Here is a 24,285-nt window from a genome sequence, read left to right as displayed (position 1 = left end):
ACCCACCACATATGACTTTCAACAAAAGGTGCCAAGGCCCTAGGGCAGGCTCTCACAGGACTATCATGGACCTCCCATCTCCTCCTTCCATTGCTTGAAAACTGTGATACAGACCATGACTTCATTTCAGGAGAGGCTTCCAAGTACTCTCTTCCTATCCCCTTACTTATCTTGGCTTTCAACCTCTCAGGATCTATTTTGTCCATTATTTCCAAATGAACATCACCCATAGGGTGATGAACAAACCTGTGGTGGGGGCACAAGCAGGCAAGAACACATGCAAACAATGGGGATCTTCAAAAAGAACAAGCAAACCAAGTCATGTAGGAAATATGTGATTGAAGAGAAGGGGCACTTCTGGGGCAAGGGCCGGTGGACAGAGTGCACCACCAGTATCTCCTTTGTGTCAGTAGTGAGTGAGGAAGGTTCCCATCATGTTGGGTGGACCCTGGTGGAAAACTGATGTGAAGATCCAAAAAAGAGTCACTGAGGCTGGGTAGGCAGGGATGGGTCAGACTCTGCATCACTGGAGAGGACTTCCAAACCAAAGAGACTGTAGATGTTTTTGAGTATCTGAGGGTATTTCTAGTGAAAAAATCAATCTCCTTGGAGAAAACAGACACAAAATAAATGAGCTACTATGCTGTCTGTTATTATGACCATCTCTTTTCGTGTGTTATCTGTTATGATCCCATGGACCCTAGATAGTGCTGCTAGCATTCTTTTAATAACACTTATAAACATCCTTTATGTGCCAGGCACAGTGCTAAGTGCTTTACAATTACATTTTCATCTGAGCTTTGCAACAACCCTGGGAAGTAGGTGTCATTATCCCCACTTCACAGATGAGGAAACTGAGGCAAACAGAGGCTAAGTGCCATGCCCAGGGTCACACAGCTCGTAAGTGTCTGAGATCAGATTTGAATTTAGGTTTTCCTAACTCCAGGCCTCAGTATTCTATCCACTGCACCTCCTCTTCTCCCATATGTTGTTTTTAAACCCCCTTTTTTGTTGTCTTTCAATTTCCTCACTAGTTTCAACTCTTACTGGCATTCTTACAGGAAAATGTATGCTTTTGTATTCATCCTCCTTCATCTATTTTTGTTTCTATATTTTGTACAAATATTTTAAAAATAAAAGTTAGTCAAGCATTTCTTCTGCACACACTTTGGGCTCTTTGGACAACTCTCCTTTTTCTTCCTCATGGAAATTGTTTTTCTTCGTGTCTTTGAATTTCACTCTTTACAAGTCTCTTCTTCTATAGAAATGTAGGCGAAGGATCATATTCATCCTTTCTTTACACGCTTTAAAATAAGCCTTTCCCAAATCTAGGATGCTTATAAAACCATGTTTTGTTGTCCTCTCCTCTATCACAATTCCTAAGATAGAGTGGTCACTTCCCTTCTTCCCTTCAAGATTCTAAGTACTTCTGCATCAGACATTTTCTCTTTCCTGTAGGTGGGAATCCTCCACAAAGTCTTACTCTGAAGCTTCATCATGGCATGGAGGGGGTCCTTAAATTCTTAAAAGATATGCCAGCAAAGCACAGGCTCTGACAAATTCTGTCATATTGGAAAGATTTATCACCAGTAGGCTGGCCATTTGCTGATGAATTCTTTGGCTACGACAACTCATGAAACAAAGACAAATTTAAAAAAAAAATCTTTCAGGCCTGGATGGAGACATTTTACCTTTATGTTTGATGGTGGCAGAGTGGTGATAAGGGGTCCAGAGGGCTCCAAGAATCATACAGTCTTAAGATTTCCTATAAACTCTAACTTATTTATTGGTATGTAACATCCTTATTCAGTGATCAAAGAATGGATATGCTGATAGAGGAACTGAATCACATCAATTTTGCTATAAACAAAACCAGAAGGGAGAAGGCAATTGAAACTACATGGAATGATGAAAGGCTCACTGGTAACTAAAGGAGTTGGTATTTTTATGCACTTCGAAGCAACAGGAAACATCACTTCGTGGTACCTTCGGTCCTCTTGTACCCTTGGTCTCCTGACAGGCCTTTACCAAATGAAAGTAAAGTATTACGTAACAGCATCTATTGCAGAAGATGAAGAGACAGAGAATATCTATAAAGAACTCAACAAGATCCTTCACATTAAGGCAACTTATATTCTGATGTTCAGTGATTTCAATGCAAAGGAAAGAATAGGTAAAGGTGTTGAGAAATATATTAGAAATCATGAATTGGAAATTTGAGAGGCTAAAGACTTATGAAATGCTGATATTTCATTAATGTTTTCTTGAGAGAAGAACTGAAAAGAATTGGGCACTGAATAATAGCATGAAAAAATGAAATTGATGATACTTTAACAGCTAAGAAACAAGTCATTCCTGAAGTTGGAGTTATTCCTGAATTAGCTGTCTCTGAACAGTCAAATCACAAAGGACAAAACAAGAACACTTCCAGAAAAAAGAATAAAAGTGAGAAAAAAGACATGACATTCAATTAAAGCCACTCCATAATGACCTATTCAAACAAATTATTCATGGCAAAAAATGGATATGAATGGAAGAAGTGAGTTAGACATAGACTAAAATAATTTCAAACAGAAGTTGAACTGATATATATCAACTGACATACAAAACACCTAAAAACAACCTGAGTTGGGAAACATTCTGACTTACTTGCCAAGTGAAGAGATGCAGCACCCAGGGAAACACCAGTTTAAAATATAAACTCATTTGTAAACTGATTTGTAAAATCTAATGGAAGACAATGGAAGATTATGAGCAGTATCACCTTAAAAACAGAAAGAGGTGGTAGAAGGTAAAATCATTTTTAAAAAAGCATGGCAAAAGTGCCAATTAAGCAAAGTCACCTTGAGGTCATTCATGGTTGAAGATGGAAGGAAAACAAGAAATGGAAGAGAAATAGAAAAGATCTGCAACTATATATACATATACACATATGTGTATACACACGCACACACATATATATGTGTATATATATACATATATATATATATATATAAACTTTTTATCATAAAGAACAATATAGGCACCATAGCTGGCCTGCAGCATCATAGATCTAGATGTGCTTATAAATAATACTTGAGAGAAGAAAGATGAGAAAACAATTGGATTAAACCAAGTCTACCTTAGAGACAACTTGCATTAAAGGGGCTAAAATTGTGAAGGCATTAAGGGACAGATTTATGAAATATACGAAGGAGGGCAAATTACTTTAGACCCTGGAAGAATAAAAAAAACAAAAATCATAGATCTTATTAAAAACTAACCAAACAAAAAGTAAGCAGGAGAACATATGAAAGATAGAAGGACAGAGATAATTGGTAGAAACCTTGTGTTTTCTACTGCTATCTTCATCATGTTAGGAGAAAGTCAGGATGGTCTCTAACACATTGGAGTAGGTCTCACATTGAGGAGCTACATGGCAAAAATGGATAAAGCAGTGCGCCTGGAGTCAGGAAGGCCTGAGTTCAAATCTAGCCCCAGACATTTACTAGTTATGGTCAAGTCAACCTCTGTTTGCCTCAGCTTTCTCAATTGTAAAATGTGGATAATCTACCAATTTCCCAGGGTTGGCTTGAAAATCAAATGAAATCATATTTATGAAGTGCTTAAAACAGTGCCTGGAAACACAGTAGGTACTTAATAAATGCCTATTTTCTTCCTGTGTGCATTTTGGAAGACAGGGACAAGAACATCTTAGGATGGTCAAGCAGGGATGGGTTGTGGTATGCACCATTAGAAGGAACATGCAGTTATATCACTGAGACCCTAGATTCACTGGAGTATTTTAAAGCTAAGGTGAAAATTAGGCCCAGAAGAATAGTTTCTCTTGTTGATTTCCCTTGAAGGATGAAAGTATGAAATTATCAAGAAGCCAAACCAAGAAAGTATCGTCTATTTTCCTTTTGGCAGAAGAACTCTAGCAGATGTCCAATTAAGTGAAGCTCCCCATGACTAAGATATGATGCCTGTGTCAGACTCGAGGTGTTTCCTAAACTCTTTATCTACTGCCTCCTTTTGTCCATGTGGTCATTTGTATACTCCAAAGACAATATCATATCTGTTTCTTCCTCCATGGATCTTCATCTAAATGTTCTCAGAACAACAAAATTTAAGAGCCAGAAGGAGTCACAGCAGCCAATCCATACCGGTTTCCAAAGAGAAGTCAACACCTCCTGGATCACAATGGATAGTGCACCAGATCTGGAATCAGGAAGACCTGAGTTCAAATCCAGCTTCAGACACTTCCTAGCTGTGTGACCCTGACATGTCATTTCACCTCTATCTGCCTAAGTTTCCTCAGTTGTAAGTTGAGTTAGTTAATAGCACCTCCTTCCCAGGGTTGTTGTGAGGATCACCTAAGATAATATCTGTATAACACTCAGCATAGTGCCTGGCTATGTGGTTATTTGTCCTTTGTACTCAATAATGTCATGATGTTGGGGTCAAGGTACGATATGTTCAACTGTGGCTGATCAGACCAATACAAACTCAGAAGGCTCTATCACAGGTCAGGTACAAATAATCCATTTGAATACTTGGGGGCAGAGACATCTCCAAATTTGTGCATCTCATACTCTTATGAGCTACTGCAATTCTACTTTGCTCACAGACCACATCTTTTTTGATGCAAGCATGCCATGCTGGGTGGTGCTGTGCCAGTGTCTCTCATGTTTCACAATCAATACTAAAGGTCTTCAGAGAGACCTTGAGAGTGTCCTTGTATCACTTCTGACTTCCACTGTAAGTTCTTGCCTTCTGTGAGTTCTCCCTAAAATAGTCCTTTAGGTAACTATACATTTGGCATTCAGGCTACATCACTAGCCCATCAGAATTGTGTTCTCTCTAGCAGAGTTTAAATGCTTTGCAGTTCTGCTCATGAAAGGACCTCAGTGTCTGGTACCTTATCTTGCCAAGTGATTTTCAGAAACTTCCTAAGACAATCCAAATGGAAGCGATTCAGTTTCCTGGCATGGTGCTGGTAGACTGTCCAGGTTTCACAGGCATACAACAATGAGGTCAGGACAATGGCTGTGTAGATCTTCAGTTTGGTAGTCAGTCTAATACAACTTCTCTCCCATGCTTTTCTTGGGAGCCTTTCAAACAATGAGGTAACTGGCAATGCATGCATCAACGTCATCATCTATGTGTACATCCTGGAAACTATACTGTCAACGTAAGTGAACTTATCCAAAATTTCTCCATTTGCTATAGCCAGTGGTTCCATGTATGTATGGTATGTGTTGGCTGGTGGAGAACCCCTGTTTTCTTGACAAACAAAAACATTAATGAGGTTGTATTGGATAAGGTGAAATTCAATAAGGATAAATGTAAAATCTTAGACTTGGATTAAAAAAAAATCAACCTCAGTGGTACAATATGGAGAAAGTTGTAATTAGAAGACTCAGATTTGTTTGCCTGAAAAAAAATCTTGTGATTTTAGTGGATTGAAATTTCAGGCCAAAATGATCATAAGCAGCAGTAAAATTTTTCCCAAAATCAAGCCTAAAAATCTTAGAAATGTCCAACCAGGACTCTTGGATATCTCCTCTAGGGTCAAAGAAAACAAGACTACTCCCATTTTTTCACAATAATCCTCCAAATATTAGAGCACAGTCATCATATCTACCATGAGTCTTACTTTCTTTTGGTTAGAGAGCCTCATTTACTTCAACTGGGCAAAGCAGAATTGAAACAGCACAAAGGAAATGTAGGATGCACAAATTTGGAGTATTCACCCCAAATGTTCACACGGATTATCTGTGCCCAATCTGTGGTAGAGCATTTCGAGCTTGTATTGGTCTGAGCAGCCACAGTCGGACACAATGAAACTTGACTTTATCATGGTGATGTCACTATGGTCCTCTTTGAGAATGAAGGACAACAACCATATGATATGTTCTTAGGGCCTTTTCCATCCTACTCAGACATTCTCTAATTAACGAATGTCCTAAAGTATGACAGCAAGAACTGAACATAATAGTGCAGATGTGATTGGATAAGGGAAGAGTTCTGACAGTCTGTCACCTTACTCATAGAAGCCATACCTCTCTTAATGCAGCCCAAGACTACATTACCTTTTGTGGCTGATATTCCTGACAGAGTGCTTAGCGTATAGTAGATACTTAATAAATGTTTATTGAATTGAATTGAATGAAATTTCAATCCACTAAAATCCCAAGATCTTTTTCAGCCAAGCAAATCTGAGTCTTCTGTCTAATCACTTTCCCCATATTGTACCTGTGAGGTTGATTTTTTTTTTAATCCAAGTATAAGAGTTTATATTCATCCTTATTGAATTTTACCTTATCCAATTCAGCCTCATCGTTGTTTTTTGCTTGTCAAGATCTTTTTGGCTCCTGACTAACTTCTGGTGTGTTCGAAATTCCTCCCATCTTTGTGTGATCTGTTAATCTGAAGTTTCCTAGATTTCCTCATAAGAACATATCTCCTTAGTATACAAAGTTACTCCACTCCCAAAGTCATTTCCCAACCATGCATCCATCAAAACAAATTTCAGTGATTATGTGTGATCTCAAATTTTCCTCCTTGCATTAAGGTCTGTACTTTATTTACTTTCCTTGTTGCCTGTACTTCATACATATGCATAGAGAGATCTTTGACCACTGAGTTTCTGACTGGTTCCTTTTTTAAAAATTTTTATCTCCTATGAATTTCTGAACATCTCTCCTGCTATTTTTTCTTTTTATTGTGTAACTATTCTCTACGGTCTCTAACTTGGAGTGTACACACACACACACACACACACACACACACACACACACACACACACACACACACACACACACACACACACACACGAAGTTTTTTTTCCTTTCTCCTGCTTTTTTTTTGTTTAAAGCTCTTTTCATTAATTTGTTAGGGATGGAGAAAATACTTTTTCAACATCTCTTGTTAGGTACACTCCATTCCTTGCCAAGAGTTTATCATTCCTAGATTTTTATCCATGGTTTAAAAAACCAAATCTCATTTTCAGACATAATTTTCTTAACTTTTGGCTGTTTGCTTCCCAAATCTGCCTTTTTCCTCCCCAGCACTGAGGAAAATAGCATCAGTGCCAACAAATTCATAATCCTAAGTTTAAATTTGTTGCTCTAACATTCACCTGCTGTGTGTGATCTTGGGCAAAGAATCTTCCTGAGTCTCAGTTTTCTCATTTGTAAAACTAGGATACTAACACAGGCACATATTACCTCCCAGAGATATGAAGAACACACTGTGCAAACTATAATGTGCTATTATACACAGAAAAAGGGGGGGATATTGTGTTCAGTCTCTCTTGTTCTCTTTGCCAATAGGTTTACAGGTGAATATATAACTATATGTGCTACATAAATATATGCTAACTTCATCTTGCTACCATTCTCTTTCTTTCTCTACCTCCCTTTCTCTCTCTCTTTGTTTCTCTGTCTCTCCTTCCCTCTCTGTCTCTCCATATACATACATATATATACACACACACATATATACATATGTATGTGTGTACACATATATGTATGCACATGCATATATGTGTACACACATGTGTGTGAAGGATATGTAATGAGAGAGCAAAGGTACACAATAGATGGCCAGCCTGAGTGTTTCATTGGTATTTATGAGAGACTGAGAGAACTGTATTAAGAGGAAGGTTGTAATGTGTTGTGTAGATCTTTTATGGTAGGGGTAAGGTCAGATAAAGACTGCACCAAAGGAAGCCTGAAGGGGCCACCATCTGTACCAGTGGAGGATCTAACATAGTATGCTTATACATATCTACGTTCACACACAGACATACACACAAACACACTTTTTCTTTTAGTGCCATTTGATTTTAGTGGTATGATCTGTATTCTGGAAAATTCAATCTTCCAACCAGCTCAGTTCACAGGGTACAAGTAATCAGACATCAGCAGCATCATTATATGTGTACATGTATGTAAACACACACATATATGTACATGCATACACACATGCATGTAGATATATATCATTCACTAGGTATCAGGCGCTGCTAAGTGCTTTACAATTACTATCTCATTTGATCCTCACAACAACCTGGGAGATAGGTGCTATTACCACCCCCATTTTACAGATAAGGAAACTGAGGCAAATAGATAGTAACTGACTTGCCCAGCATCACACAGCTAGCATCTCAGGTCTTTCTGACTCCAGGCTCAGCACTATCCAGTGGGACAGACGTGTAAAAGAAACATAAAATAATGACTTGAAGGAGGAGAAGGATGAGGAGGCTACCAAGTTTCTGAAACCTTTCAAAGTATCTAGTGTCCAGACCGACATAATCAAACACTTCTTAGTCACCTGTAAATGCAAGGACCTGACTTTGGTGCTACGGAGGAAACAAAGATAGCCACACACCAGGCTATAGTGTCATCTACCTCCCTTCCCAAAACAAAACCTGTAGATATTTGGATCAGATATCACTTCTCACATCCTTGCTTTAGTTCAGAGGTTAGATTCAAATTACAATAAAATTCATCTAATTTTAACTGTCCTGGAGTGGATACCACTGCCTAATCCTCAGTCTACATGAGTGCTGGCTAACAGTCTCTTTGACTTATGGTACCCCCTTGCTCTCTCCACGCACAAGACAGACAGAATCTCAATCCTATTGAATTATTATATGTGCTCACAAAAGAAGACTTCATCCTCAAAAGATGCCTCATTTCACCATGACGTCATGATATTCCAATGAGCAAAACACTCAGAGCTGATTTGCAACTACGAGAAAAACTGAGGTACAGAGCAGATATGACTTACTCCAGGTACTCAACAAGCCAGCGACAGAAACAGGACCAGAATCCAGACAAACTGGGACAAATGGCTTGGTGGGCCCTGGGATGGGGACATCTTCCCTGAACTTACTCAGAAGGACAATCGATGAACCTGGCTCACCTCGTTCTGCTGAACGGCTTCCTCCCGATGCCTGAGGGTATCCAGGTCCTCATCAGCAATTCCTGGGAGCAGGGCTTGATCCTGGCTCTGCCACATACTGTCACCCCCATTAAAGATCTTCTCATCAGCCAGGTCTGCAAACGGGGTTCTGGAACTCTGCTGCTGCTGCTGCTGGAAAGGGAGATGGGGATCAGAGTGGGCTTCAGGGTGACAGTTTGGGATTCCCACAAACATTCACTGATTTTTAGACTAGAAGAATAAATGAAAAGACCAGTTGGATGATGGAACAGAATGGTAAATTACTTTTGAACAAAACACAGAATATCCGTGTTGAAAGAGTCTTAAAACACAGACCACAGAGCATAGAATGTCAATATCAGAAGAGACTTAAAAAATAGACTATAAAACACAGAACATCAATAATGGAAGGGACTTAGGACACAGAATATCTGAGCTAGATAGGACTTTGCAACCAAGAGCAAAGAACTTTGCTGGGCCAAAACTGACTTTAGAACACAGAACTCAGAATACCAGAGCTAAATAGTACCAAAAACATTGTAAATGATAGAACTATGAGAAATCTTAGAATAAAGAAAATAGAATGTCAGCTGGAAGAAGTCTTAGAATATAGAAAAACTGGAAGAAACTTTAGGAAGCAGAAAAGAGGTCAGTCTGGAAAGGAAATAGAACATAGAATTTTAGGTATTAGAACACACTTTATAGGATAAAAGATTCTGAAAGGATTTTAGAATATGACACAAAATGTTAGGGCTAGAAAGGATCTTAGAATAGAATGTCAAAACCATAGGGAGTTTTTAACCAAGAACATAAATTGTCAGAACTATAAGTACATTAAAACACAGGCTATCATATCTGCTGAGGTTTAGAACACAGCACTTGTGATTTCAGTGCTGGATGGTACTTTAAGACCCAGACTGTTGAGAGGGGAACTGGGAACAAAGAATGCAGAATGTCGGAGTCAGAAGAAACCTCAGGATAGCATCATGATGACCACCAAGACAACATCATTATAGCTGACTTTTCTTTAGCCCTTTTAGATAAAGAAAAAGTACTTTCCTCACAACCATCCTTTGAGATGAGTCAGGTATGGGCTACCACCACCATTTCATAGATGGGAAGGCAAAGTTCAAAGTTTGTTTAAAACCCATTCAGAGATTTTTCTGACATTCCAAGGTCACATATGTAGTGGCAGAGCCAGGTTATTGTTGCTTAGCTATTCAGTGTTGTAAGACTCTTTGTGACCCCATATGTCATTTTCTTGGCAAAGAAACTGGAGTGGTTTGCCATTTCCTTCTCCAGTGAATTAGGCAAACAGAGGTTAAGTAACTTGCCCAGGTTACAAAGCCAGTGAGTGTATGAGGCCAAATCTGAACTCAGGTCTTCCTGACTCTGGTATAGCTAAGCAGCACAGTGAATAGAGCACTGGACCTGGAGTCAAGAAGACGCCTCTTCCTGAGTTCAAATCTGACCTCAGACACTTACTAGCTGTGTGACCCTGGGCAAGTCACTTAACCCTGTTTGCCTCAGTTTCCTAATCTGTAAAATGAGCTGAAGGAAATGGAAAGCTACTCTAGTATCTTTGTCAAGAAAACCCCAAAAGGTGTCTAGAATAGTCAGATATGACTGAAAAACAACTAAATAACAATTTCCTAGCTCCAGGCAACACAGCTGTACCAACTGGGTCATCTAGCTGCCTCATCAGAGTCAGGACACCAGTCTATGTCTCTGGACTCCAGAGTTGGTACACAGAACATAAAATATTAGAGTTGGATGAGACCTTAAATACCACCTAGCCCAACAACTTCATTTTACAAAGGAAATGGAGTACTGGAGAGAGGAAGTGATTTGTCCCATTTCATACAAATAAGCCAGATTCAGGACTCAGAGTCCGTAAGTATGTCAGGGCTTATTTTCCCTATTTGGCAGAAACTGAGACCAAAAGAAAGCAAGGGACAGGTTCAAGTAAGTTTTTCAGGGAGTCCAAGGCTAGAACTCAAGGCTCTTGACTCCTATCAGCAAAGGTGGAAAGGTTTGGCTATAAGTGAATAGGGTATTATACTTCAATATCTCATCACAGAAATAAACCTAAATGATGAATTTCCCAGCAAGTACATCTTGACTATAGGAGTCATCAGGACATGGATTTATTTTTAGATTTTGGGGTATGTATGAGTGAGGAAAGGGTGAGATAGGATAGAGCTGTGAACAGTAATGGAGAATGTAGATGAGGACCTTAGCAGTTACCAGTGTCCGATGTTGGCAGGGGTCATGAAGAAGAGAAAAGGTTTCCTTGTGACCATGGTGGTGGAAGTTTAGCTTTTAAGTCACTACCCAATACCACCTGGCCTCAACCTACCTTTTTAGCTTCACTAGATATTAGTCCTCGTCTACTCCGGGATCCTGAAACTGGCCTTCCTCTCACCGATAATACTTCATCCCCCTCCTACCTGCCTTGGCTTGCTGTCCCCCATGGCTGGAATGCACTCCCTCATTACCTCTGCCTCACACTATGCCTCTCCTCCTCTTAGATGAAGGTCAGGCACCATCTTCTTCATTAAGCCTTTTCTGATTCCCAACCCCCAAGCTAATTTCGAGTGCCCTGGCTCCCAAACTACCTTGTACTGAATTGCTTTGGGTGTTATTTATTACCTTTATGCTGCATTCATTTTTATGTACTTATTGTCTCCCTCATTAGAATGTAAACTCCTTGTGAAGAGTGATTATTTCATTTTCTGTACTTGTATCCCCAGCCCCTGGGACAGGGACTGGCACATCACAATTGTTGATTGATTGATTGGAGTGGTGCTTAAATGATGCAGCAAAAGTCCCAATGAAATTCTACCTAAGTCCAGATGATATGCCCTTTTCATGACAACAGCAACATGGTCTTTAAGTTTAAATATAATAAAGGGGAAAAAAGGTCTGAACTAAAAGTCAAGAGACTTCTGATTGGATGTGGATCCTTGGCTCTATCAGAAACTCCCAGTGAGAGCCTTAGCAAGTCCCTTTTCCTATCTGAGTCTCAGTTTCCCCATCTATAAAATAAAAGGGTAGGATTAGATAAATTTTAAGGTTCTCGCCAACTCTTCCATTTACTATTATGTAAGCCTAGCTCTGATACACTACAGCCTGGCTAATAAGAAAAATCTTCTTTCACCTGTAAGAATCTATAATTTGATGAGCTGGGTCAGACAAGTGCGTTTAAGGACTCTGCCCTGCCTAACCTGGATGGGGGGAAGTGGTCCTAAATTTGACCAAGTCTAAGGGCCCCTGAGAAGCAACCTCTCTGCATCTATCAGAAGGATGTCTCTGTATGTAGTTGGGACTGGGTAGGCTGGAGATGGAACTGCTGACATGATATGAATGGGGTGAGTCATGCCGAGCAGCAAGGGAGGTCAGCCTAGTCCTGGCATAAATGACCCTCTGCAGACCCTAACCCTATTTCTGAGATCTTTTACTGCTTTCTCACCCCTCTGTCCCATCTTCTCAGGATCCCATGACCTCTAATTCAGGGATTTAGTGCTCTCCAAGCCAAATGCACCAGAGGGAGCATGAAAGGCCACAGAAGATAACAAAGCTCACACTGTTACTGACTTTGTGACCCTGCCTAATTCTTTGAGTTTCCATTGCCTCCAATAGTTGACTGTGAAGCACAGCACACAAGACATATCCGCTGAGATTTTTTGTTGTTCAGTCATTTTAGTCATGTGCCACTCAAGATACTGAAGTGGTTTGCAAGCCAGGCAAACAGCGCTAAGTGACTTGTCCAGGATCATATAGCTTGGAAGTGTCAGAGGTCATATTTGAACTCAGGTCCTCCTGATTCCAAGCTTAGCACTCTACCCACTGTGCCACCAAGGTGCCCTGAGACAATTACTAGATATAAGCATGAAGCAAAAAAATCCCTCCAGAGACTAAACCCTGGAGTATCGAGGGAAGGAAGAGACAGGACCTGAGCTGGGTCTCAAGAGATTATTAATAAGTAGCTAGATAAAGGAAAGGACTCAGGGGAGTCCAGGATGAGGAAACTTTGTGCAGCAAGAACATTAAGGCAGGAAAGTACAAAGTTTGTTTGGGCAGTAGCGAACCAGCTATATAGCTTTGCTACTGGCATAGGAGAACAAGGATTACAACATTCAAGGAGAAGGAGTAGCCAAGCTGGAAGGAAGTACTTAAGGCCAAACAACCCTAAGGAAGGGACAGATTTCTCTTCCACTCGGAGGATGCCTTTAGCAAATAAAAACGGAAAAGCTGAACCCTGCATATCTCCCCACCAACAAAGCCCTCATTTGACCTTTGCGTCAGGGTCAAGAGGACATGCCCAGTCACCCCCTTCAGCCTTGGACAGTCAAATTCCCACACCTGTGGCCTCCATTTCCTCATCTGCCTTCTCTTCTGTGCTGAAAGGTCCTTTTCAGCTATAAGAATACATGACTCTATGAACCTTAAGACACTCTAAAATTGGGAGTTATCCTTATTATTATTGCTTCAATTGAGCCAAAGTAAAAATAATAGCTCCCATTTCTGTAGCACTTTATTACTTGTACAGTCTGGCTCCTGACCCTAACCCTTGACTGAAACTTCTCTTTTCAAGGTTAATCTCTTAATTGTGAAATACAATGGGCTTTTCTTGGTTCTTATTCTACTTGACTCCTCTGCTCCCACAGCCCCCTTCTCCTCCTGGATATCTCTACCTGAAGATGTCAAATTCATGTTCCCCCAAAAGCCTGCTCTTCCTTCTTACTTTCCCATTTCTTAACTGAGGGCATCACCCTGGCTCACAACATGGAGATCCTCCTTTCCTCCTCTTCCCCCTTCCTCATGCCCTTGCCAAGTCCTATACATTCTACACTTGCAGCTCTCCTATCCCTTCCCATCTTTGCCTTTACACAATCCTCTACACTACTACAAAACATCATCAAGTCTGATCTAGATTACTGCAAAAACCAGTTCACTAGTTTCTCTGCTTCTATTCCAGAAGATTTTAATCTGGGGTCCACAGACTCCCAAGGGAGTCCAGGGATAGATTTCAGGGGTTCTGTGAACTCAGATGGGGTTAAAAATACATGTTTATCTTCACTAACTTCTAACAGAAAGTCAGCATTTCCTTCAATTATTTAAAAACATAATTTTGAGAAGGGGTTGCTAAGACTTCACTAGACTACAAAGGGGATCACGACACAGAAGAGGTGAAGGGTCCCTGCTCTCCTCTTTCCAAACCTTCCTTCACAGAGCTGCTAAATATCTCTAAAACACAGAGCTGACCATGTACTTTAAAGTCTCTCGTGATTTCCTATTGTCTCAACAATAAAATACAAGGTATTCAGCATGACATTTAAAGACCACTACAATCTGGCTTCCCTCCACTCTTTCAGTTTTATTTCTGTGATTACTCCCTCCTTTTAGCCGTACATGACATTCCATCTTTCTCCTCGGTTTCTCTGTAAGAGCAATCCCCTGTGTTCAGAATCCACTCCTTTCTCATCACTACCTCTGAAAATCCTGAGCCTCTGGCAAAGCACAGCTCTGGAGCAGTCTCCTATACCTAACCTATCCTGATCCCAGCAGCCGTTAGGGCTCTCTTTCTTCAAATTACTTTGCATAACTTTGCATGTACTTTGCATTTATTTATACATGTTCTTCTGTAACTCCCAGTAAAATAGAAGTATCCTGAGAGCAGGGATTGTTTCATTCTTGTCTTTACGCCATACAGTGGCTAGGTTCAGGGACCTGTGCATAGTAGTTGTTTAATGAATGCATAATGAATCGAATGGGGATTATTGTTCTCCAAACGGGTCTTCGTGGTAGGGCTGTAGAGCTGCCTGTCTTGACAGACAGTGGAAGTGAACCAGATAAGACCTGGTCATTGCTAAGCAGGGTGGCTGGGGTAGGAGGTGGGGAGGTGTTAGGTGCTTTGTGTGACTTTCCCTGTATGATTATGATTATGCTACACTGTACTGTAAATATTTCTGAGGAAATTTTTTGTGCTAGGCTATGCTACAAGCTGACTGAGGTTTGGGGTTCATGGAACCCCAAAGGGCTGTGCAATCATCACTATGCCAGCTTCAATGACAGCTACGTCCTTGAGACCACCTTCTAAGCCCTGGACTGTTCTCTTGGGGGAGCATGCATCTTTGAATACAGGACTGCAAAGTTAGGGGTCAGAGGATTCTGACAAGTGCCTAGAAAAGTGGTCGTTGGGAGGATTCTCTTAGCTGTACCCTTAGTGTAACTGTACAAGTCAGTGACTCCCTGTCCACCATTATCCCTGGAGAAGAAAGATTAGGAATCAACTGAGCTTGACTGATTCTTCCCTGGGAGGATTAATCTGACAAATGAACCTGAGGATAGGTGCCAACTCTTTCTGCCACCTTCTCTGACCACTTTGACATGTTCACAAGGACCAGACTGAAACAACATTGCAGCTTTGATTACCTAAAAGAACCCTTGGTAGTTCTAATGTCCAAACTGGCATTTGAGGACTTCCAGGCTGTTCTAAACCCTTCAGTTCAGTTTTGGACTATAGGCACTCCATCGTTTATATATTCTGGCCTTTCCTATCACCAAGCCTCTTATGTTTTTCTGTGGATCCAGAAAAACCCTCCCCATCACTTTCCATTGTTAAAATGACCCATTCCTCAAAGTCCAACTCAAATGCAATTTTCTCTCAATGTAGTTCAACAGACAGAGCTATTTACAATGATGAGACCTATGTTTCAAGTTTTCAACTTCAATGCTTAAAAGATGTGTAAATTTTGATAGAGCACTTTTTCCTATATGAACCTCAGGCTCTTGGTCTGTAAAATGGGGGGGGGGGAATATTGTGATACTTGCTGTATCTACCTCCCAGGGCTGTTGTGAAGAAGGCATTTTGCAAACTTTAAAACTATATCAATACGAGTTGTGATCCTTATTGATCTTTAAATTTTCCCTAGTACCTGGCAAAAGAGTAGTCCATCAATAGATACTTGTTGAGTTGGTGAATGGTGGGAATGTTGAGCTCACCACAGACAGCATCAAATGAGGCTGTAATGACCCAGCACCAATACACTCCTGCTTTCCAGGTGAGAGATGGGTGCACTGAGGTTCACAGAGATTCAGAGGTTGTTCCAAGGTCAGGCAGGGAATCAGTGTCAGAACAAAGCCAGGGACCAGGGACAGAGAAGACGAGACTTGACCCAGTGAGCTCTTGGAAAGGCTACACTGGCCTGGGTTGGTGAGGGTGATAGGGGAACGAGCTGGGAAAGGAAACTGTGTTCTCCCTGCAGTCTCTGCAGGTGGGCATTTCCAACATGTCCTTCCCCCGTCACTCACTGCTGGGACTCAGCAAGATTTAAAGTAGAAATTCATCCGGCAAAGCCCCAAAGCAATTACAGGCAGCAAGACCTGAAACAGCCACAGAACAGAAGCCTAGGGACAAGTAAATCAGTTCAGAAGCCTGGGAGTGGGGGGAGGGGGGTGTCTGCCTGCCTTTTCTCTTTTCTCCTGTCCTTGAGGTGGAGCCAGGTAGAGACAGGAGAAGGCAAAACTGAGACTTCAAAATGAGATTCCACTGAGTTCAGGGGCTGAAAGAGATCAATAATGAGGCACGAGACAGTGATGGGAGTGGGGGACCATATTTTAAGTCTTATTTAGGACAATCAGGTGGGGCAGCTAGGTTGCACAATGGATAGAGTCCCAGACCTGGAATCAGGAAGATTCTTCTTCCTAAGTTCAACCAGCCTCAGACACTTACTGTTTGACCCTGGATAAGTCACTTAACTTCTGTTTATCTCAGTTTCCTCAACTGTAAAATGGGGACACTAGAGAGGGAAATGGCAAACCATTCTAGTATCTTTGCCAAGAAAACCCCAAATAAGGTCCCAAAGAGTCAGACATGACCAGAACAACTGAACAGCAAAGGCCAATCAGTAGTCACAAAGAAAACTGGCCACTTTTCAATAGCACTTGAAAATTTACAACAAACTCATCTTTATATAACTAGTGAAACTGGCTGTAAGATATTCTTCTTTTGATTTTAGAAATCACAGGATCAATCAGTGATGACCTAGGGGCAAGAAGCATAGGAAATGCAATGATTTGAATATAGGGCAGGCCTGGTTGCAGAAGGGGAGTGAAGCACAGTGGATGGCCACCCCACATTCTACACTAGTGGCCACAAGATAGAAAAAGCATGCAGAAAGGTGTTTAGCCCATTGGGTGGATCTGTGGGGGGTCCATAGGAGAATATGGACAAGGATCTCACTAGAGGAGAAGATATAGAGGACATGCCATCTGCACCAATGTAGGGAATAAGCGCATTGATGGGATCAGTTACATGCTAGTACTGGAAGGGTTATAGGATGTTGACCAAAATTTGGGCTCAGAGAGGTTAACTGACTTACCTAGGGTCACACAGCATATAAGCATCAGAGGTGGGATTTCAACCCGGGTGTTCTTGACTCCCAGTCTAGTGATTTATCAATTATACCATGCTGCCTCTTCTGTGGCTACCCACTGAGTCCTAATTTCAGTCATAGACTAGCCCCTCACCTTGCCACCAAAGTAAACTCTAACATCTGTACCCCATTGGTTATAAGAGGGACTAGTGGGAGAGAGCATGTGTGGATCATTATGGCTCCATTCTCTCTTAAATAACACTTAATAGCATTTATGTAGCAATTTAAGGTTTAGAAATAGTTTTATATATACTCTCACTTGATCCTCCAGAAAGTCCTGTGACATGGTTGCTGCTATTATCCCCATTTTACAGATGAGGGAACTGAGGATGTGAGGGCTTAAGTGACTTGCCCAGGGTCACATACCTAGCAGGATCCGAACCCAAGTCTTCCCACCTCTACATCCAGTGCCACACAACCTGGCTGCCTCCCTACTGCAGAAGCAACTCAGAGCCCACTCTCCCTGACAGGATTTCAGGACTGGCAGTGCTACATATAAAGAAGCATCTCATTCATCAGAGAACTGGCTCCCTGGGAACACAGAGTCTGTCTCAGCTCTTAGTGATGGCTCTCGGAGCTGGGGTAGGCTACAGATTCCCTTCTGCTATCCACAGCCCTAAGCACAGAGGTGGGCACACAGTGCTTGGCTGATAAAATCTTACTGAACAGTACTGAAAACTGAGGGCGGGATTTGTCTAAATATGAAGGTCATCCTCCCTTCTCTCCATTAAAGTTTTTCCAAATAGGCATTATTTGTCAGCCTCTGACATGTCCCAGACCACAGGATACAGCAAGTATGTGAATGATAAAGAGCTTTTTCAAGGGCACTGAAGTGAAGGAAAAAGACTCAGAACCCATGATGGAATGATCTCAGATCTAGGGGAATGGGGCAATATCACCATTATCTATCTCTATCACTACCTTCCCAATCATCATCTGTGCTACATCCCAATGTTACCATCATCATTATCAGTTTCAAAAGGTCCACCCTCCACACACTGCCACCTTTACTGTAACCATCAAACCACCCCAGTTTCCACCACCATCACTATCACAAAGCCTACCCTGCTAATGGAGTCCCCCCACCCCTTATCTCAGACTGAGGCACTGACAAGGAGATATTATAAAAGAAAAGCCTTGGCCAAACACAGGTCATTAGAAAGTCAAAGTCATTAAATGCCAAGGAGTTTAATAGTGAGACCCTCATTGTCTAGTGGGAAGATGAATGTTCCTCACCTCACACCTCCAGTATCTGTAAGGCTTGCCAGAATCCTCATCTAGAGACACTAGGAACATGGCATATGAAGGTCATGAAAGGTCTCCCCCACCCAAGAGCAAAGCTGCCATGGGGTTACAGACACACCTTATGTATCCCCAGCAAGTAAGAATCTGAGGGCAATGTTTAGATTGGAGAGAAGAGTCAACCAGACTGAAGAGAATAAAAATATTGGGGTCCAGGTGACAGTATCTCACCAATTTTAACGTGGATAGAAGCATCTCTTTTTTAAGCCCTGAAATAGTCTCACAGGATTTTTTTAAAGAAAAAGAGAAGCTTTTAAAAAATTAAATAATATTTTCATTCCAGATGCCCTAGAGTATAAACTACTAACAGGTAGCATTTGCATGGTGCTTTAAGATTTGCAAAGCACTTTATAAATGTTACCTTGTTTTAGCCTCACAACAACTCTGCAGGTTGTCGCTGTTCCTATCCCCATTATATAGAAGAAGAAATTGATATTGACAGAGGTTAAGTGACTAGCCCAGGGATCACACAGCTAATAAGTATCTGCAACTGGATTTCAACTCGGGCCTTCCTGACTCCAGGCCCAACACTATCCATCGCACTGCCTAGTGTGGTGGACAGTGAATCCATCTTAAAGTCAAGAAAAGCAGAGTTCAAATCCAGCCTTTGATACACACTAGCTGTGTGGAGGAGCCATTTAAATTACCAGAGCCCCAGGAAACAAAGAAATCTACTATAAATTACAGTAAACATTATAATCTACCTTATCTGGAAACAATTTTCAGATTAGGAGTGTTCTTGATGGATGAAATCACAGATCCGTACCCTTCCTCCAATCAAAAAAAGTGTGTACATGTGTGTGTGTCTGTGTGTGTTTGTGTGTGTGTATACATATACACACACACACACAAATATAAATTTAATCAATGTAGTTTTTTTTTCTTTAATCAATGTCACTGTATTTTAAGCTCTGAATTAAGGCATTCTTCCTGATAGGCCGGCCAGACTGTGAGTGGGTGGATATTCTCTCTTGGACCATAAAGTATACACATCATGCATTTGCATGTATAATTCTATGTGTCTGTGTATATCTACGTCTGTTTCTGGGTGCCCAAATCTGTGTGCATCCACACAGTCATCTGTGCACATGAATATATCAGCATGGGTGTGTCGGTGTGTGTCTGGAAATGTGTTTGTTCCTGCATCTACAAATCCATGCACACCAATGTGTTGGTCAGTCTGTATGACAATGTGTGTCTGTGTCTATTTACATGAGTATGTATCTGAATATGTGCTGGGGTGTGTCATCTGGTTGCTGGTCTAGCTATCTATGTACACACCTATACATAAAGGACTGTGCACGTAACTGTGGGTGCGCATTGATACATACGCTTCTCTGTATGTATATCTGCTCTGTGTGTGTGTGCATATGTTTGTGCCTACGCATCTTTGGGGTAAGAACTGTATTATTTTGTCACTGCATTCCTAAGCACAGTAGTTGGGATAGTTAGGTGCTTGGTGTATATGGAGTGTTTACTTCTGTGTGTTGATGGATGTATGTATGTCTGTATGCATGTGTGTATGTTCTAGTCTATCTGTGTGGTTGGGGACGAGAAGGTCCATGGGCAGGGAGCCACACTGAAGCCGCTTTGACTGCCTTTGCCCCACACACTCATTCATTTCCCTGTGAGTTTTTAACAATAAAGGACTAGCAACCCCTCCAAAAGGGGCACTCTTAGAGATGCTCAGACACTTCTCTCCATCCTTTGCTGCCCCCCCCCAAACACATTCAGGGCACACATAGGTTGTCACAGTTTCTCTTCAGTACATCTTTATTTAATTTGGAGGGAAAAAAAGATGAGAGAGGATACAGGAAGAAATGGAGTGGGGGGAGATGCAGAATGAAGCTATCTGAGGTCAGTGGAGGATGCCAGAGCTGCTAAATTTTATCTGTGGAAAACTCTCCCAACTATCTTCCAAGAGACCATGGGGAGGGTTGCTTTCAGAAGTTCAGGGCCTCCCTAAGACCCCCAAAGATGTCCTTCAACCACACAGGAGCCATATCAGAAAATGTGAATAGTGCCTGGTTCATAGCAGGTGTTTAATGAATACCTGTTGACTGACCCACCGACTGTGTAACCCTGGGCAAATTCATGGCCTCTCTTTACACCTTAGGCTCCTCAACCGACAAAAATGACAAGATATCAACCAATCCTGAAGACCTCTAGTGAGAGAGAATCTACTACCTCCCATGGTATCCACCTACTTCCAGATAGCACTCATTGTGAAGAATTGCTAATAAGTCCTGAGGGAATTCCAGAAATTCACTAAGAATTCTTAGGAATTCTCTATCCTTTCTGAACTTCACATTTCGGGGTTCATTCAGGAATTCTTCATAATGGGAGCTATCCAGAAGAGGAATGGGATGCTTCAGAGATTCCCTCAGAGGTTCCCTCTCCCCAGTCTTCAAGGGAATACGGAATGATTATTTGTTGGAGGATGTTATAGAGAGGTTTTTAGTCAAGTTTGGGTCACATTCAGTGATTTAATGGAGCTAACTCATCACAGCTTGAAAGAGCTGGTCATTAAATTTTCAGTGCGAGCATTTGCACCTCAGAAATTGGCAAACACTACAAATCAGGACTTGATGTGTTGTTTTATTGACTAGCTAGACTTAAGAAATCAATGGAGAAAATGTTAATAAACCCAGAGATTAAACTTAAAAGAGTGTCCTGAATACATCCCCCCACCTCTACCCAAAGCCTCTTGTTAAACATTTGCCAGCACACATTAGCCACCCTTGGAGGCACCTTACAATTCTGTGATTCATTACACTTTCCCCATCTCTTCCTCTCCTTGACAGAGGTCCTATGTGACCCTGAACAATATTTTCCTTCCTTTGGGCCTCAGTTTCTTCTTTTGTGAAATAAGAGGGTTAGATTAAATATTCTCCAAAGTCCCTTCCAGCTTTGGCAATTTAGGATTCAAATATTAAATTTCTTGTTGCCCAGTTCTGAGCGGGTCAAAGATCTTCAATGGTTCTCCACTGATCTGAGGAAAAAGGCTAATAACCTCTTTGGACTAGGATCCAAGAACCCCCATGTTTTGTTGTTTAATCGTTTTCAGTCATGTCTGACTCTTCTTGTCCCCTTTTGGGGTTTTCTTGGCAAAGATACTAGAGTGATTTGCTATCTCCTTCTCCAGCTCAATTTACAGATGAAGAAATTGAGGCAAACAGGTCTGAGAGACTTGCCCAGGGTCACACAGCTAGATCTGAAATCAGTATTTGCTGACTCCAGTCCTGGCATTGTATCCCTTGTGCTACCTAGTTGCCCCATAGGGCCTCCTTGATTAAGCTTCAATCAACCTTTCCCAGGCTTACTTCACATTCTCCTTCCATATCAATCTTCCAATACAGACAATTCAATTCAAGAGACATTTAATAGAAGGTGAATCAAAGAGCAGTAGTCAAAACAATACTACTGTTCTGGAAAGCATGTGTCAATCAATTGTCCTATGAGTCTAATCACCATCTCTTTGCCTTCCCTGCCTAAAACATTCCTCATTGGTCAAATGTATTGTGTTCTTATATTAGAATATAAGTTCCTCTATGTTAGGGAATACATCATAATTTTTCTTTTAAGGTGCAGCTGCCTGCCTGGTACAGACCCTCATCATCTCACACCTGGACTACTGCAATGTCCTGCTGAGCAGTCCTCCTTCCTCAGGTCTCTCCCTACTCCAGTCCATCCTCCATTTAGCTGCCAAAGTGATCTTCCTCAAGTTCCAGTTTGACAATGTTACACATCTCCCTTTGCTCCCTCCCCTCAACAGATGTCAATGGTTTTCTATTTCCCCCAGGATCAAATATAAAATTCTTTGTTTGGAACTGAAAGCCCTTCACAACTTGGTCTCTTCTGACCTTTCCAGTTTTCTCAAGCTTTTCACCCCTCCGTGTATTCCATGATCCAGCAACACTGGCTTTCTTGCTGTTTTCTGAATCTAACATTCAGCTCCAGAGTCCTTGTCTTTTCACTGACACCCCCTCGTCCCCCACTGTGCCTGGAATGCTCTCCCTTCTCATCTCTGTCTCCTGGCTCCTATGACTTCTTTCAAGACTTCCCCCATGCCATGCCCACCCTTCACTGCTAGTGCCTCTACTCTGTCATTACCTCCAATTTACCCTGTCTACATCTTATACAAACCTGATTATTTATATGTTGTCTCCTCCAAGAGACTATGAAGTCCCTGAGGGTAGAGACTGTTGCCTGACACATAGTAAAGGCTTAAGAAAAGATTGTTCACTTAATTTACTGATTTCATTCACTTGTTCAATATTAGACACCTATTATTTGTAAGGGCTGAAGACACAAAGACAAAGAAGGAAATAGTCCTTGCCCTAAAGAACCTTGTATTCTACAAGGAGAATGTAATATAAGAAGAACTTACATTTAAGAGAGAAACTTAAGCTTTACAAAATGTTTTCCACACAATAGCCCATAAGGTATTATGGTATATGTGGTATATTATGTATATAATATTATATGTATATATATATTACATAACATTATCATATGTATATATGTTATAGTATATATTATATGTAATGTTATGATATATATTATAGTATATTTAATATATTATTTTCCCATTTTACAGATAAGAAAACTGAGATTCCAAGAACTGAAGTGACTAGTTCATGTATATGTCCAAGGTGGGATTTAAATCCAGGTCTCTTGCATCCAAAACCAGCCTTCTATTCACTTTATTGCCTTGAACAAACTGGGGAATAAAGAAAATTAGGAGACCAAATTCCAAGTAGAGAGAACAGATCTTGGTTGCACTATAGAATGCCTAAAGGAAAATAATGTGAAGTTAGGCTGAAAGTGGGAGGAAGGGTCAGATGGGGAAAGGCCAAGTTGAAGGGTTTATAATTTTGTTCTAAAGGCAAAAGGGAGGCACTAGGGAAAAGGTTATGTTGTAGTAGTATGGAGGATGGCTTAGAGGGAAGACATCAGAGGCAGGGAGGGCAATGAGGAGGTGATTTACAGCTGCTCAGGTAAATAGTGATGAAGGCCCAAATATGGGCATTATCTCTGTAAGTGGAGCAAAGGGGGCAGATGTAAGATACACAGGAGTCTCTATCTTCCGTCTCCTGCATGGACCTTCCACATTCCCTTGGCTTACTCCATTACCCACTGCCTGATAGGCTCCCCTCTTGCTTCCTCTCAGCTTATCCAAATCCTCCAAGATTCAGCTCTGTCAGCTGACTGATGGTCCCTTCCTCAGAGGCACAATTCCTGCTTCTCCTGCACTCCTGCAACACTGCAGAGTGCCCAAGCCCACAGATATCAGGCCATCATCTGCTGAGGTATCCTTATTATCACTTACTTTCTTTTTCATTAAAAAATTCTGAACTTAACAGACACCAAATGAAATGAGCATTTCTATAAACAATGTAAGACAGGAAAAGAGGATTATACAGGAAAACCTGAATTTATTACATACAGCTTGATTTTCCCTTTAAGTACACAGTCAATTCAACATGTAACTTCCAAAGCTGCCCTGCTTAACTGTATTCTCTTTTGATCTTCCTTCTCTTCTGTTCTGGGTATTTAAAAAATGTTTGAATCAGTCTCTTATTTTCCTTGTCTTCATTTTTCTTGTTTG

The 24,285-nt window shown here is 41.2% G+C and overlaps 1 protein-coding gene across 1 annotated transcript in view; it reads right to left on the bottom strand.

The window, feature by feature from the left end:
* TSNARE1 (t-SNARE domain containing 1) overlaps nt 1–24,285 on the bottom strand; it is a 282,756-nt gene that overhangs the window by 68,218 nt on the left and 190,253 nt on the right. The window contains exon 8 of the mRNA XM_072602914.1: nt 8,914–9,084. Coding sequence (XP_072459015.1) covers nt 8,914–9,084 — 171 coding nt within the window. The remainder of the gene's footprint in view (nt 1–8,913; nt 9,085–24,285) is intronic.

The sequence above is a fragment of the Notamacropus eugenii genome, chromosome 4 (assembly GCF_028372415.1).
Source record: "Notamacropus eugenii isolate mMacEug1 chromosome 4, mMacEug1.pri_v2, whole genome shotgun sequence".
Classification (NCBI taxonomy): Eukaryota; Metazoa; Chordata; class Mammalia; order Diprotodontia; family Macropodidae; genus Notamacropus; species Notamacropus eugenii.
Note: the sequence above shows the minus strand (reverse complement) of the source record. Positions and strands in the feature narration are given on the sequence as shown.